Source organism: Phoxinus phoxinus, assembly GCF_949152265.1.
Source record: "Phoxinus phoxinus genome assembly, chromosome: 12".
NCBI classification, from domain to species: domain Eukaryota; kingdom Metazoa; phylum Chordata; class Actinopteri; order Cypriniformes; family Leuciscidae; genus Phoxinus; species Phoxinus phoxinus.
This window is the reverse complement of record NC_136887.1, coordinates 20,609,831-20,625,221: the sequence shown is the minus strand read 5'-3', so window position 1 is coordinate 20,625,221 and position 15,391 is coordinate 20,609,831. Positions and strand designations below refer to the sequence as shown.

Below are 15,391 nucleotides of genomic sequence, written 5' to 3'. Positions count from 1 at the left end.
GCCTGTTTGATTTGCACTCATTCCCCCTGGGAGACACCTAGTGATACCACATGCCTCTGAGCACTTAGAAACTGACAGCTTGCTGATTCCTGGAGCAATGACAGCATACACTATGTCTCTAACTCATAAACTGGCCTTCTCTTGCCACCTGCTCTGTGCCTCCTCTCCAATACACCCCTTTTTTCTCTAGACTTCCCATTGAGACAACATTTGGTGTATTTGCAATATTTGTCTATAAATAGCAACTATCATACTAGCCTAAAGACTACTTGCATTTTAGATGCATTATGTGTAGTTAATTTTTATGTTTTTGTTCTTCTTATGTAAATAGTTCCAAATAAAGCCACAGAATAATTTCTGTGTCTCTGAGCAACACACAGTAGTTCCTGTTTTTGAACAAATAATTTGAGTTGACTAATTTGACTCATTCATAAAGACAGTAATTTCTGAATGAATCTGAATAAATTAACAAATCGATTGAGAGAATTAATTAAATGACTTACTCATAAAGAGAGTCACATATTTTGTTCCTGAAGGAATCAGCGTTTTGAATGAATCTTTTGAGTGACTTATTCAGTTACTCATTCAAAAAGACAGTCACATATTTCATTACTAAATGAATCAGTTTTGCATGAATTGCAATTGATTCAATTATTAAATGAACGTTTCGTTCCTGAACGAATCAGTGTGAACCTGAATGAACAAATTGTTTTAGCTTATTGGTTTAGCTGAACAAATTGTGAAGATGATTCAGTGACTCATTCATAAAGACACTCACATGTTTCATTTCTGAATAATTTCCAATGAATCAGTTTTGAACAAATCGGTGACTCGTTCATAAAGACAGTTACATGTGTTGTTCCTGAATGAATCATTGTTTTGAACAAATCTGATTAAATTAATCACTCATAAAGACCTTCACTTGTCACCACCTACTGCCATAACAATGTAAATAGAATACAAACTTTACATACATTCTTTGAACTGTTGAAACAGCACTGTTAGAACGCTGCTCGACCAATCAGATTCAGGGACTGGAACTTACTCTTATATAATTATAATCAAGATACATAAATATTTATTTTACATTTGATGTACAGTCGAAACAAACTTTGTTGCATTTTTTTCCTGTTATCACTGTAAAGCTGCTTTGAAACAATCTGTATTGTAAAAAGCTCTGTATGAATAAAGGTGACTTGACTTGACTTGACTTTGGGGGCATCATCTTGATCTCATGTTGCCCCCTTTCCTCAACTAACTCTAAAGAAACATTGTAAATGTTAAACAAAAAATGCAGTTCCATCAACAAACACTCCTTGTTTTAAATATCCCAGAGGAACAGTTCTCTCAATTACTGATTTTTGGCACTGACGGATCTCTGTAAGCTTTAAAAGTGTGTATGGCGAGCAAGAGAGTCATTAAACGTCTGTGGAGCTTAAATGAGTCTTGAACAGTATTAAAACAGCAATAAAGGAGGAGTGCTCTGTTGCTTAATATGGTATAGTAATAGTAAATGCATTTAAACTGTTGAGACAAGCATGTGTTTACAGTGTTTATTGTTCCATAGGTGGAGCTTTTATGTGCTTGTACGTGTTGTTCCTCTATCCTCTGACATTTTGTCCCTTTCTTTCTCTGTCCAGGCTGGTGGGAAGCACTACCACCCCACGTGTGCTCGCTGTGCCCGGTGTCAGATGATGTTTACAGAAGGAGAGGAGATGTATCTCACAGGTGAGGAGAGGTTACAAAGGCCAACAGCTGGCACTTTCCATGAATAGAGTGCAAAACGGAGCTTGAAACTCTTCCAAATAAGGACTTTTTTTAATTTAACAAATGGTCAGTGAAAGTTGCTTAACTTTCAGAAAATGCTGATTGTCAACCACAGGTGGTCAAACTAAATATTGTATAACATTTTCATATGAAAATGAAAATGCAGTTGCCAAAATGTTGAAACTAAATTCACTTGATCTTTAAGTAAACATCTTTAATATTAAATGAAGATGAAATCAACATTTAAAAGATAAACCTTATGAAATGAGATAATATCAACATGGAATGTGATTGCGTGGATAACTGCAATGTAGAAAGTGTCCAAATAATGTCACTTCTTAGGAGAGTGTCTCTGTCTGAAATTAGTATTACATTTTTGGGGAAATTGGGCATGTGCCTTCCATCAAATGTATGCAATGATATAAGGACTCTCAAATGTCTCATGTGCTTGTGGGATTTGAATTTGTGAGAAAGATCTTCCAGACAACTCAACACAGAAAGTGAAAAGCTGGCATTCATTGACATACAGTAAAGTAAGAGTACAGTAAAGCTATGCCATTAATGTGAGTTTAGGATATTGTTTTTTTTTACTTTTTACTGCAGACCTTGGCAATTGTTGTGACTGACATTGTGAGAGACTTAATTTAAAACACTACAAAAAACGTATATGAGGTTAAAAAGTTTTTTAAAAAAGTCAAGTAAGATACTTGACCATAATTCTTAAATCGTACTTCATTTAATTGTGTTTTTGTTTAGGAAAACCAATTGAGATATTAATAATATCTCATTTGAGATCTGTCATTCAGTCCTGTGTGTTAGTCCTAGTTCATCCTTGTGACAGAACAGATGAGGACTTTTCTAATAAAAGAGCTCTTTTAGAACATTACATGACAATCTTTCATATTTCCAGAACATCATGAACTGTATGCAAGATTCATGTGGGAGATTAAGGCTGTATTGGGAAGACCTTAATAAAGAAACTGATGTTATTCCTCAAAGAGTCACAGAGGCTCATCGTGATCTATCTTAATGCCCCATTCAGTAGATTTCCCTGTGTGATCGCTCATATGACTTCTAGTGCCAGTGGCTGGTGGACATTAGAATGCGCCGCAGGTCTTTCCACACAGTTTGTCTGTTCTGTTTCACATTCAGCGCTGAAATGTGTAAGAGTGTTACAGGCTAGCGAACACGCCTCGAGGTAAATGTATTTAAAAGTCAGCGGATCCAGGCATCAGCGCATTACTATATCATGCAAAAAGAGAGAGAGATATGTAGTGAATGAAAACTGGAGAGAATGAGCTAGACAGAGACAGAGCATCGGATTAAAAAACCCATCAATCTGAAATTGAAATGCCACATTTGAATGAATGCACTCTGGCCTTTATTCTCCTGTGATTACATTCAATGTATTTGCCTTAGCTTGAGTTATCCATCTGCATCCAAATCTCAGACAGAAGTGATGTGATTGGCTGGCAGGCCTTGGGCAGTCCAAACTGTAGAAAACTCAGATTAAAAATCTTATTGTGCATATACATTACAGACATTTTCTTCAGGGAGGACATGGTGTCAGTGCCTGCTCAAAAATAAAATAAAAACAAATCTAAATATATAATATGAAAATATATTTTAAATGTTGTCTGCATTTATTTGGTCAAAAATACAAAGCTGAATTTCCTCATTTTATTATTATCAATGTTGAAAAGAGTTGCTTTTTTTGTGGAAACAGTGGTACTTTTTTTCAGGGTTATTTGATTTATAAAAAGTTCAAAAGAGCAGAATTTATTTGAAGTAGAAACCATTTGCCACAATGTAAAGTCTTTACTGTCACGTTTGATTAATTTCTTACATCCTTCTTGAATTTTTTTTAAAAATCGTACTGACCCCAAACTTTTGAACTGTAGTGTACATGCAACTGAAATCCACATGGTTAAATCTTCTCAAACCTTCTTTTTATTTCTTAAATAACGTCATCTTAAGGTGTCTTGAATGAGCATATGGCTGGATGAGAATTTTACCGTACTCTAGGTAACGTTCTCTTCTTATTTGTTTGGCTCTGTGTCTCAGGTTCAGAAGTGTGGCATCCTGTGTGTAAACAGTCATCTCGAGCAGAGAGGAAACTGAGAGTGAGTTTTCCCCCTTTCTTTTGAACAAATACAGACTGAATTTCAAAATGCCTTCAGATCTTACTCTGAAGCTCTGCTGATTTCTTCCTTTTTTATTTTACAGCTCAGGCGCACATCAGAAACCTCCATCTCTCCTCCAGGCTCCAGTATTAGTTCACCTAGCAGAGTCATCTGTGTAAGTATACAATCACTGTCCAGCTCATTTGTCAAATAAATGATGGTGTAGAGCTGTAAATAATACAAAAAAGGATAATACGTTTGTAATTATTTTCGCATAATGTTAATGTACAAGTTAAAGGTACAGTTCAGTTCACCCAAAAATGTAATTTTGTAATCATTCACTCACCCTCATGTCGATCCAAATCAGTAGTGCATTTTCTTCTGTGGAAATTTTGCAAAATGTAGTTGGTCATTTAATGGAGTTTCTTTCAAGCTTCAAATAGAATGCAAAAACACAGTCATTAAAACCGTGACCTATATTCCAAATCTTCTGAAGCCGTACAATAGCTTTGAATGAGACGAGCTTCCAAATTGATTATATAAATTATGACAGAACATCCGTTTTTGAGTGAACTATTCTCTTAATGTTACACTGATGTTTGACATACACTACCATTCAAAAGTTTGGAGTCAGTAAGATATACAGGTATTATTTTTTAAAGAAATGCATAATTTTATTCAGCAAACATTATATTACTAAAAAGTAACAGTAAAGACATTTGTAATGTTACAGATGATTTCTATTTCAGCTGTCCTGTTGAACTTTCTATTAAATCCTGGATTTTTTTTTTTATCATGGTTTCCACAAAAATATGAAGCTGCACATACTTTTTTAACATTGACAATAATGAGAAATGTTTCTTGAGCATCAAATCAGATTTAAAGTTTATTTCTGAAGGATCATGTGACACTGAAGACTGGAGTATGATGCTAAAAATTCAGCTTTGGTATCATCACAGGAATAAATTACATTTTAATTCCCATAGAAAATATGTATTTAAAATTGTAAATAATATTTCACAATATTACTATTTTTCTGATTTTTTTATCAAATAAATGTAGACTACATGAGCATAAGAGACTTCTTTGAAAAAATAACATTTAAAAAGTCTTACCAAACCCAAATGATTGAACGGTAGTGTAATGTGCCATGAATATTTATCTGGTTGCTCAACCAGTAGATCATGGCACTTGAAAAGTTATAGGTTTAATTTCCAGAGAATGCTTGTACTTTTAAAATGTATAACTTGAATGCACTAAAGGTTGCTTTATATAAAAACTGAAGCATCTGTCAAATGCACAAATGTAAGTATTATTGACCACCCCAAGATGGATGGCTCTTGTGCTTGGGTTTATTGGCTTGTTCATAATGTGTTTGCGTGCGTTCTGCAGTGGTGTGGTCATTAACATCACACGTGGAAGTGAAGGCTGGCCCAAGTGTGTAACCTTTGTTCTGTGTGTGATTGATGTATGCGTAATGCAGTGTAAGCATTTGTGCTGTCAAGCCCTGCAGGTCCATGTTCTGCTTAAGGTCAAGCGTGAGACTGAATGTAAGAGATAGAAAACCTTAAAACACTATCTGGGTTTGGAGGTAAATGAAGAAAGCTTCATTCCAAATTGATAATTCACCCAAATATGAAAATGTGTCACCATTTACTCAACCTCATGTTGTTCCAAACCTAAATGACTTTCTTTATTCTACTGAATAAAGAATAAAATGTTTCACATTTCAACTGTTTAGGCCACTCCAAACACCTTTGGACCCCATTGATTTTCATTGTATGTGGAATAAAAAAAAAAAACATGAGGGTAAATAAGTACAGTACTGTATGTATTTTAAGGTCCAGTTGTGACGTTTTGAAATAACAACAAGTCAATAAAAACAAAAATGAATTTATACATGGATGAGTTGTTCACAGTAACATCTATAACATGCATTTAGACAATAGATAGGGTACTTTTTCATTTCATGTCGAAATTTCTACATGGTCAATAACACCTTAGAGACAATATAATAAGCATCATAACATTTTTGTGGCATTTATGTGCTAAATTACAGTTTCAGTCATGAGCTCAATTGTATCCTAACAGCACTTGCTTTGAAGTGTTTTGTAAATGTGCAAACTGTGCCGCAGGCTCATTCCCACACTTAATTGTGTTGTTGATGTTGTCGTCGCCTGTCATGATTGCTGTTTTTTGCAGGCCTGCTCATTGCGTTTGACATGTGAGTGTGTGTGTATCTGTCCTTTGTCCCTCTCCTTAGGCAAAATTGGAGAACGAGATCCTTGATTACAAAGACTTGGCAGCGCTGCCTAAGGTTAAAGCCATTTATGAAGTGCAGAGGCCAGACTTCTGGTCCTATGAGCCCAGTCACAGATACTGCTCCGATGACAGGCTAGAGCGTCTCAGCTATGGGGAGGTACTGCCCTACAGGACCACTAGAGCCACTCTGAGTCTACTTTTAGCATGTCTCCCCCTGTCGCCGGGTCTACTGGCCTGGTCCTAGTTGAGCTTAGCATAGCTTTGCTTTGAGTTTTTCAGCTATGTCGCATCCGTTGGCTGGCTGTGTGCTTTTGTTTGCTATAACTATTGTGCATTCTCCCACTATTAACAGTAAATGTGAGTGCTTTTGGTTGAGCCTTCTTGCTTTAGTTTGCTATCTGGAAAGCTCTCTGAAAAATTCTAGCGATTTATGTGGTTGCTTAAAGGGATAGTTCATCCAAAAATGACAGTTCTATCATTGAATAGCACTCATGTTGTTCCAAACCTGTATGATGTTTAGGGGACGCAAAAGGAGATTTTTAACAGAATGTCAATTGTCAATGCTGTTCTTTTCTCTACATTGAAGTGGATGGTGACCACGGGCTACCTAATACATTTGTTTCTAGTCAATAGAAAGTTTGGTGAGACATGAGCAAATGATGACAGGCTCTTAATTTCTGGGTGAACTATCCATTCAATTCTTGCTTGCTGAGTAGAACATGTTGAGTTCTACAGGAAATACAAAGTAGGTTGTTCGGACCACAGTGACTCCTTCACCTCCTTCCTCTTGCTCTTCTCACTTCCCTCACGCATCAGATGTCATGGAGGAAGAGACCGAAGGTTTATCTCTGACTTACTGTTATTCTGACTCTCCCCCTTCTTTTTTGTCTTCACAGTCTTTGGGCACACTCTCCCCTTATTCTCAGGTATATGTTTTTTACTCAAATTTACTGAAAAAGTGTCTGAAAATCATTATACAGTGGCAGGCATATGTTTGTGAACCCTTTGAAAATATCTGGATTTCTGCATTGATTACTCATAAATTGTGTTTTTAATTTAGACAAACACACAATAACCCAAATCTGACCCAACTAATTACAAACAAACAATTGTACTTGTCACATTTTTATTGAATTCCTTTAGTGATCATTCACAGTGCAGGGTGGAGAAAGTAAGTGAACCCTTTAATTGACGATTCTCTCTGACCAATCAGCAGTCTGCCGTGTTTTCACGTCACATTTTAGTATCGCCTCAGCTCGCTCAGAACCTCACCGGAGGTGATACGAAAAAAAGTATCTGGAAACAGGTACAGGTACAACTTTTACACAGTGGAAAACCAAACAAAGGCGAGTTGAGTCGAGGCGAGCTGGTACTGCGTAGTGGAAAAGCGCTTTTAGTAACTTGTAGAATCTCCTTTAGCGGAAAACCCTTCATAAAAATGTTATCTTTTCAGGATGCCTGCTCCTAGGGAGAGTAGCAACAATCCAGAATTTTCTACATTTGTAAAATGGGTATCTCACTGTGGATGTACTGTATGAACACCCAGGTCTTTTATCAATGCTTTCGTAGCTTTTTCTAGTTTTGTGCATTTCTGTAATGCATTTTAAAATAAAGCTTCTAAATCTTTCTTGAGAAAAACAGATTTGTTGTAACTAAGCTTTGTGTGTCTTTATTTAAAGGGCAGAGCACCTGTAAAGGTACAACTTTTTGTGTGTTATTAGTTTAGTCAGATTGTGTTTGCCTATAATTGTGACTTCGATTAAGATCAGACCACATTTTATGAATTATCGATGTGGAAATCAAGGTATTTTTGAAGGGTTCACATACTTATTCTTGCCACTGTATTGTTTATTTCCCTATCGTTGAACATAAGCCGATCACTGATCCTCAGTCAACAGCAATGTTTTGCAACCAAATGATTAATCTGTCTGATGTAGATTTAGCACATTATTGCGTTAAGTGGGTTAAATTGGCAGTCCTACTGAAAGTATGAAAGTTGATTGGAATTTTGGTCATTGAGCAAATTAAAATGAGTTATGAATAATGACAGTTTATGTGAATAGGACATGTATGACGGTATGGACATGAGGCTGAGAAGATCCTCCAGTCCAGGGTACATAGACTCCCCAACCTACAGCAGGCAGGGCATGTCTCCCATCATGCCCCGCTCTCCACAGCACTACTACAGATATGGTGAGTTCCTTCTGCCAAGCTCACTGCAGTACAGAAAATACACTCTCATTCCTGTCAACCAGCTTCCAGCTTCATCAGAAAGACTATGCAAGTTGACCAACATTTCTTGCTGATAAACAAAATGGATAGTGGACCAGCACAGCTTGAACCAGCATACTGGTCTAAGCTGGTGTTTTCAGCAGGAATGGCTTGACAACTATACTGATTATGCAGTATATTGGAAAATATACTATATATATCTTGCTTTGCCTTCTATATAATTAAAAGTGTGGTTTGCAGCTACATAGCAAGGACATAGCTGAGTGACTGATTTTTAGTGAGTATTGATTTTAAAGTCAACATGAAATAATATTGAGAAGTGAAATGGGACATTTAGTGACAAAAAGAGGAAGGACCAGTGTTTAACAAAAACAAAGCTATATTGGCTTTTTGGGGGGGACATTTTTGACTGTTATTAGGGGGCGTGTCCCACCATTCCACCTACATCCTATGCACCCGTCTGTCTGGCACAGTATGTCTTTTTCTCTGTTTTGAAATGCATACTGTCCCTGCCTGGCTAATCTTGGATCATTGATCTGATGATTGAGTGTGTGTGTGGTTAGGGAGCACAGGAAGTGTGCACTCATGCTCTGGTTCTGTTACTGTCATTGGCTTGGGGCTTGCTGCAGGCACTGAGAGTGGCAGAAGTTCACCCTATTACAGTCAGCTAGATGCCCGGTCCGGCACTCCCACCACAATCCAAGCTCCCAAGCATTTCCATGTGCCAGGTAGGCCAGGCCTCAACATTCACCTCATTGGCTGCTATCATCACTTTCATATTCATCCAGCAGTATATTTGAATATAATATAAATCTCATTAATTGATCAAAGTCTCTGTAACTTTTTGAATCTGTCTATACTATACATCTATAGTATGGCTACTCCATTTGTGTACCTTTTTTGTGTTCTCCTCAACCATTCCACTCTCCTTCACCCTACCCTAAAGGTCCCAGGAAGCGTGAAGAGGAAGTTCAAAAAAAACATTTCCTGCCTCGTTTACTTTGCTGTCTTCTGCCTGTCACTTACTTCTCCTCCATTTTATTTCTAATCTCTTCCTTTCTTCTCAGCCACAGGGGATCCCAACATCTACCGGAAGCCTCCCATCTATAAGAGACATGGTATAGTGTGCTCGGCCTGCCCCGGCCTGTTTTCCCTCATGCTTAGTCATGAGGCAGTGTGGGCTCATGGGAAAGATGTGTCTGATTAGTGTTAGTGTCCTCCATAGCTCTCCTCCATCCAAAAGCTTTTAATAAAAGTAGTTTGCAAATGTGGAATAAAAAGCACTCGTATAGGATTTGGCGGGCACAAACTAAGTATATACCATGGTACATGTTTTAGAAGTTGCCCAATACAGTTGCAAGAAAAGGTATGTGAACATTTTGGATTAAACTAGGTTTGTGAATAAATTGGTCATTAAAATTGTTCTGATCTTTATCTAAATCATAACATTAGATGAATACAGTCTGCTTAAACAAATAATCCACAAACTATTATACAGTCTTCATTGAATCAGAGCAAGATTAAACAAGTATGTGAGCATGAGAAATGTTGTTTGTTTGTTTAAGCGGACTGTGTTTCTCTGCTGTTGTGACTTATTTGTGGATCAGATCAAATTTTATGAGCAATATACATATATCCATGTAACTCAAAAGGATTCACATACTTTTCCCCCTGCAACTCTATGTCAGGTGGAACGAGATAAGAAGTTGTCTCCTTTGCTCAAGTATTAGAGTGCATCCCGCTTTCCGTTGCTTGCATGCCAGAAGAATGTAGAACTGACGCGAGCTTCCTTCCACATGGGGGGTGATGAAAAAAGGATGAGGCTTGCTGAGGCATGATTAAAGCTTGCCATGTCCCCCCTCTGCTTTAGATCAACTGGGAAGTGGCCGCATTAGATGCCACAGAGAAGCCCCACTGAATGCTAAGTTGAGCTCAACCCTGTTGAGAAACCGCTGTTAGGAAAGCAAACCCGTTTAAGCATGAAATGAGCAAGTATAAACGTCTAAACATTACCTATTCTGCTAATTCACAGAGTTCAGGTGGCAGCCATATTGTTTCTCTTACAGTTGACAGCACATTGAACGTTGTAGACTTGGCAGTCTAATAGTCTAGACCTTTTAGACTACACATGGTGCCAAATCCTTTAAAAGTTGGTTGTTTATGTGCATATCTCTGTCTTTTAATTCATAAATTTACAATCTCACACCTTTTTGTCAAGCATATTGGCTAGTATCTCGTCAAAATGCCATGAACTCAAACCCCTTTAACTGACCTATAGTAATAGTACATCTTTCCCTTTACTGCATGTCTCTGTATGTGTATTTGTATGTGTATTTTCTGTATGTATGTGCATTACAGGCTTGTGCAATTTTCCAAATGATTAATTATGATTCTTATTTATGATTAATCGTATTTTAAAAATAAAATGTTATACCTAAACCAATTATCATGGATAATACAGTGATCAACATTAAGGATTTTATCTGGGCTCAACAGTTTAGGGTTTTTTGCCATTCCAACGTTTTCGCCCCACTACAAAAAAAGGTGATGTTTAAATAATCCCCCCCAAAAAATTCACATCAAGTCAAATAGCAAAATTACGAAGGTTAATAATATTAATAATACTATTAATAATAAATTAAACAGGTTTTATGTCGAAAAATATTAAAGAAATAATTCCACACGCCTAGCTTGAAACAATCTTATATTAAGTCATGTAATAAATCCAGCCCCAGATGGGAATCTGTTGAATGTTCAAATGTTCTATTCAGAATTTTTAAATCTGTGTAATTTGTGGAATAAATTTAAGCACAGGAAATTATGTTAAATCGAGCGGTGCGCACTAGACATTGTTCCTGACAGCATCAAATTAGCTAAAAGGTTTAAAAGACAAACACACAAGGGCCAGGGGATGTGTAGAACTTTGTGAACGATGCCGTTCGAGTACTTCAAAGCTTCTGGCACAGATTCTGTGTAGGCCTGCCAATTATCACAATATACAACCACAGAGATCTAGAGTGTGTAAGGGAGATGAATTTGTTTCAGAGCTTTGCACAGAGCTGCACTAATACTGTAGATGTATTTACTAGCCAGCTCAGATACTTGCACAGTCTATCAAGTTTTCTCTAAGAAACTTCAGAACCATCTCTGACAGCTTGTTGGCTCAGTTTACATATGTGTTAAGTGTGTATTTGTGTTTATCCTTGTATCACAAGCCTGTAACGAACACTTTACAGGGACTAATTTGCTACCCATATGGCGGATCTGCATCTGTAAGTGTGTTATTGTTGTAGATGTCTGTGTTTGTGCAGAAGAGAGGCTTACAGTTGTCATGCAGATCATTCGCGTCTCTGCCATATGGGTATCAAACTTAAAATCTCACTGAAGACTATGGGATGCAAATATTTCCTCCCTTATTCTTTTTTTCCCCCTTGTTTTTTTCTTTTTCTTTCCTTTACCACCTTAAATACGATTCCCTCCACCTCTACTTTCCTCGTTCACCATCCACTCTGTAAGTATTCTCTCCCTGTGCACATCTGTCTGACTGCGTTTTTGGTTATGTGTTTGTTCGATCTCTAGTTGCTTTCCTTTTCCGTTCAGGATTGTTCATATTGTGAGAGGACTGTGCTTCTGTATTGTGTTGAATCTTCTTGTGTGTGTTTTATATGGATGGGAATTCAGTGCAGTTTCTGACTGGTTTTGCTTTAGATCTATAAGGCAATATATCAATATATGTGTAGATTTTGATAATACAAGACTCACATGAGTAGTTTTAGAGTGTTTGTTGTGTGCTTATTCAACATCTCATTTATCTGAATGCAGATGCTTTACATTGAGTGTCGTGGATTGTGTTTCATTCAGAGCTGTTATATGTGAACGTTGTAGCTTTCTTTCTTTCTTTCTTTCTTTCTTTCTTTCTTTCTTTCTTTCTTTCTTTCTTTCTTTCTTTCTTTCTTTCTTTCTTTCTTTCTTTCTTTCTTTCTTTCTGTCTTTCTTTCTTTCTTTCTTTCTGAGCCCCCCTTAACACCTAGCATTAACATGTTTCATATATCTAGATATTTTTAGGTGAATTGCGTTCGACTCAATTAAATCTGTACTGTGATTAAACATAGATCAAATATACTATAATTTAATACCCTACACAAAATGGAAAATCTTCCTGAATTTTTAGAACATTGAGGGATAATTCAAAATGCAATATTATGTTTTTTTGACAAACAATGACACGCAATATAGTATTTATTTAGATATTTTTGGACGGAAAATAAGGTATCTGGTCTACTGTGTTTGCCTATTAGAAATATTTCACTAGTAAAGGATGGATTAGAAGTAAAGAAAATAGGTTTAACTAAAAAAAAGGTTTAAATTGCCACATGAAAATATGCATTTCATGAGATTCCAAATCCAGTTCAGTGATTAATTAAATATTGATCTTTAAATCAAGTGATCAGATGCTCTTACTCCTGGTTTTTCTTTATGTGGATTGTGTGATCACTGAAAACGCATACTAATGTTAGGTTTAAAGGGGGCCTGATTGCACTGCTATGTGCCGTTATATCACAGGCTTTTCCAAACTTGTGATCCTGACATACTCTCCCCACAGACAATCAATGCAATCCAGCAACTAAGAGCAAGACCAGTGAAGACATTCTCCAATCCTCCAAGTTCTCATCAGCCTACTCGCCTGAACACTACCAGCACTCAGAGTCTGATTACTACCATTACACCAGCTCTCCTAAATGTAGGTGACAAATATATTCATAATGTCCTATGCGTTCAGTTCACTGGCATCACAGCGCTTTCCTATCGGCAGCCACAATCATGCTAAATGTTTCCACATACAGGGATGTCAGTAAAGATCCTATAGTCCCTGATAGCCATAAACACATTGAAGAGAATGAATGTTAAATATCTTTCAGTCTCACTATATTAGGTGTCCTTAACTACTATGTACTTACATAAAATAAATAGTACTTTTTGTGTTCATATTGTTTTGCAAAACACTTGTGCTGCTAATGAGGTGGGATACGGGGAAGATTAGGACAGGTTTGGTGGTTTAAGGTTAAGGGGTAAAGGAAGGCTCAAATGTGCAATTACAGCTGTAATAACGCAGGTATTTTTTTAAATATAAGTACAATGTAAAACATGTATTAATTTTTTTAATTTTAGTACATAGTAGTTTAAGACACTTAATATAAAGTGGGACCTATCTTTCTTTTGAAATCCTTTTTTACCCCTTTTTTTTTTTTTACTGAATAATGCATTATTAATTGCACAGTTTATGAAACTAGACTTTGTGAAGAACATATAAAAAATACAACCAAATATTTTTTTATTACAGTTGTTTTATACAAAGAAATGCTTGAACCACATTAATAAATACTAAATTTGAGCCAAAAAAATTACTTGCAGATTAGAAGGATGCAAAGTTAAAATTTTATGAAAGATTGCATATATATTTTATAGCATATTTTTGCTATCAGGCAATAATATGCTGTGTGACTCCCTTTAGATGCTTAATCTATTCTGTTTAATGCTCCATCTTAATTTTCTCTTTCTCACTCTCACTTTCTCCATCTTTATCCTGCTCAGCTTTGCGTGCTCCTCGTAGAAGGTACTCATCAGGTGGAGAAGAGGATGGCTGGAGTCACGGCCTTCAAAGAGTAAGCCACAAAAGCACTCTGTCTCTTTATTTTCACAGTATTATTCTCTGCACTCGTAATTAAAGCTTCAGCTCTTATTTAGATAAACCTATTTTTGATTATCAGCAATAAGCCTTCATTTAAAGGTGCAGTAAGCGATTTCTGAGCATCGCTGTTGAACATTTAAATGAACACCTAAAACAATTTGTGAATATTTTCACTACATATCTGTACATATGTGTGTGTGTGTGTGTGTGTGTGTGTGTGTGTGTGTGTGTGTGTGTGTGTGTGTGTGTGTGTGTGTGTGTGTGTGTGTGTGTGTGTGTGTGTGTGTGTGTGTGTGCTCAAAAAAATATTGTTTATGTACACTATCCTAGCTGTGTAAATAGGAAAAAAAAATGACCAAAACACTTTTGTAGCCAATCAGCAATAGGGGTGATTACGCTCATGATAGGGGAGGAGAGAGAGTGAGCAAGCGGGACATTTGTAGAAAGACTGTAGAAACAGAGATGGCTGGGATATTACTTCAGAGGAAAAGGTCAGAGGAATATAATTGGAAGAAGAAGCGTTACGATCAGGCAAGGCCTGAAAACGGTGGTTGCTTTGTTTCTGTTTGATACATGAGTAACATTGTTTGTTCTTTTCACAGAACCAAAGTATGCTGTTGTTTGCTGAATCCCAGCTGATTCATCCATACCAGCTGATAGTGGTTGCCTGTGTTGCATAGCGTGCTTGTTATTCTAGGGGCGGAGCAATGAAGGGAGGGGTGTGCTTGTTTGGGTGTCGAGTTCAAATATCAACAGTGTTTCTCAGAAATCGCTCACTGCACCTTTAACCTTTTTTGAAATGCAGCCAATACGCATCTGATCTCTTACTATCACAGGATGCTCACTCATTATTTCTTTTGTTTCTGTCTTCCTCTTTCTCTCTCTCTCTCTCTCTCTCTCTCTCTATGTGTGTGTGTGTCTCAGATTCAGGGTGGTATCGGAAGGATGATCCTGAAGGAGGAGATGAAAGCCCGCTCCGGTTCCTATGACAACGACCCCTGGGGCAGCGCACGGAACTCCCGCAGTGGGAGCAGGGAGATGTTGCACAGCATGGGCCACAACAACACAGTTAACGGCTGTAAGTGCTCCACTAGAGCTGCTGTACAAACCGCAGATTATAGAGATGCGTGTTCGGAGGGGGTTGCCGTAGTGTCATCAGAAACAGAGCGTAGCTTGAGTGTGGCATATCATCATATTGGTCACTATATTTGATCCTTCAAAGCCAAACCTACCGTTTGTGTATGTTTAAGATAACCTTTTCCCTTCCCACATTCTTGCTCTGGGGAAAATGCATGACAGCAACAGGTGCGGTGTGCTT

At 37.2% G+C, this 15,391-nt stretch overlaps 1 protein-coding gene across 11 annotated transcripts in view; it reads left to right on the top strand.

Moving 5' to 3' along the window:
* ablim3 (actin binding LIM protein family, member 3) overlaps nt 1-15,391 on the top strand; it is a 59,660-nt gene that overhangs the window by 39,360 nt on the left and 4,909 nt on the right. For 2 of the 11 annotated variants that reach the window (XM_079631207.1, XM_079631205.1), the window contains exons 7-17: nt 1,641-1,728; nt 3,832-3,890; nt 3,994-4,065; nt 6,154-6,309; nt 7,049-7,078; nt 8,216-8,345; nt 9,014-9,112; nt 9,452-9,502; nt 13,006-13,125; nt 13,977-14,047; nt 14,998-15,151. In XM_079631207.1, coding sequence (XP_079487333.1) covers nt 1,641-1,728; nt 3,832-3,890; nt 3,994-4,065; nt 6,154-6,309; nt 7,049-7,078; nt 8,216-8,345; nt 9,014-9,112; nt 9,452-9,502; nt 13,006-13,125; nt 13,977-14,047; nt 14,998-15,151 — 1,030 coding nt within the window. Of the gene's footprint in view, nt 1-1,640; nt 1,729-3,831; nt 3,891-3,993; nt 4,066-6,153; nt 6,310-7,048; nt 7,079-8,215; nt 8,346-9,013; nt 9,113-9,451; nt 9,503-12,987; nt 13,126-13,976; nt 14,048-14,997; nt 15,152-15,391 lie in introns of all 11 variants that reach the window. The other 9 variants (XM_079631206.1, XM_079631202.1, XM_079631212.1 and 6 more) reach the window with 6 other exon arrangements.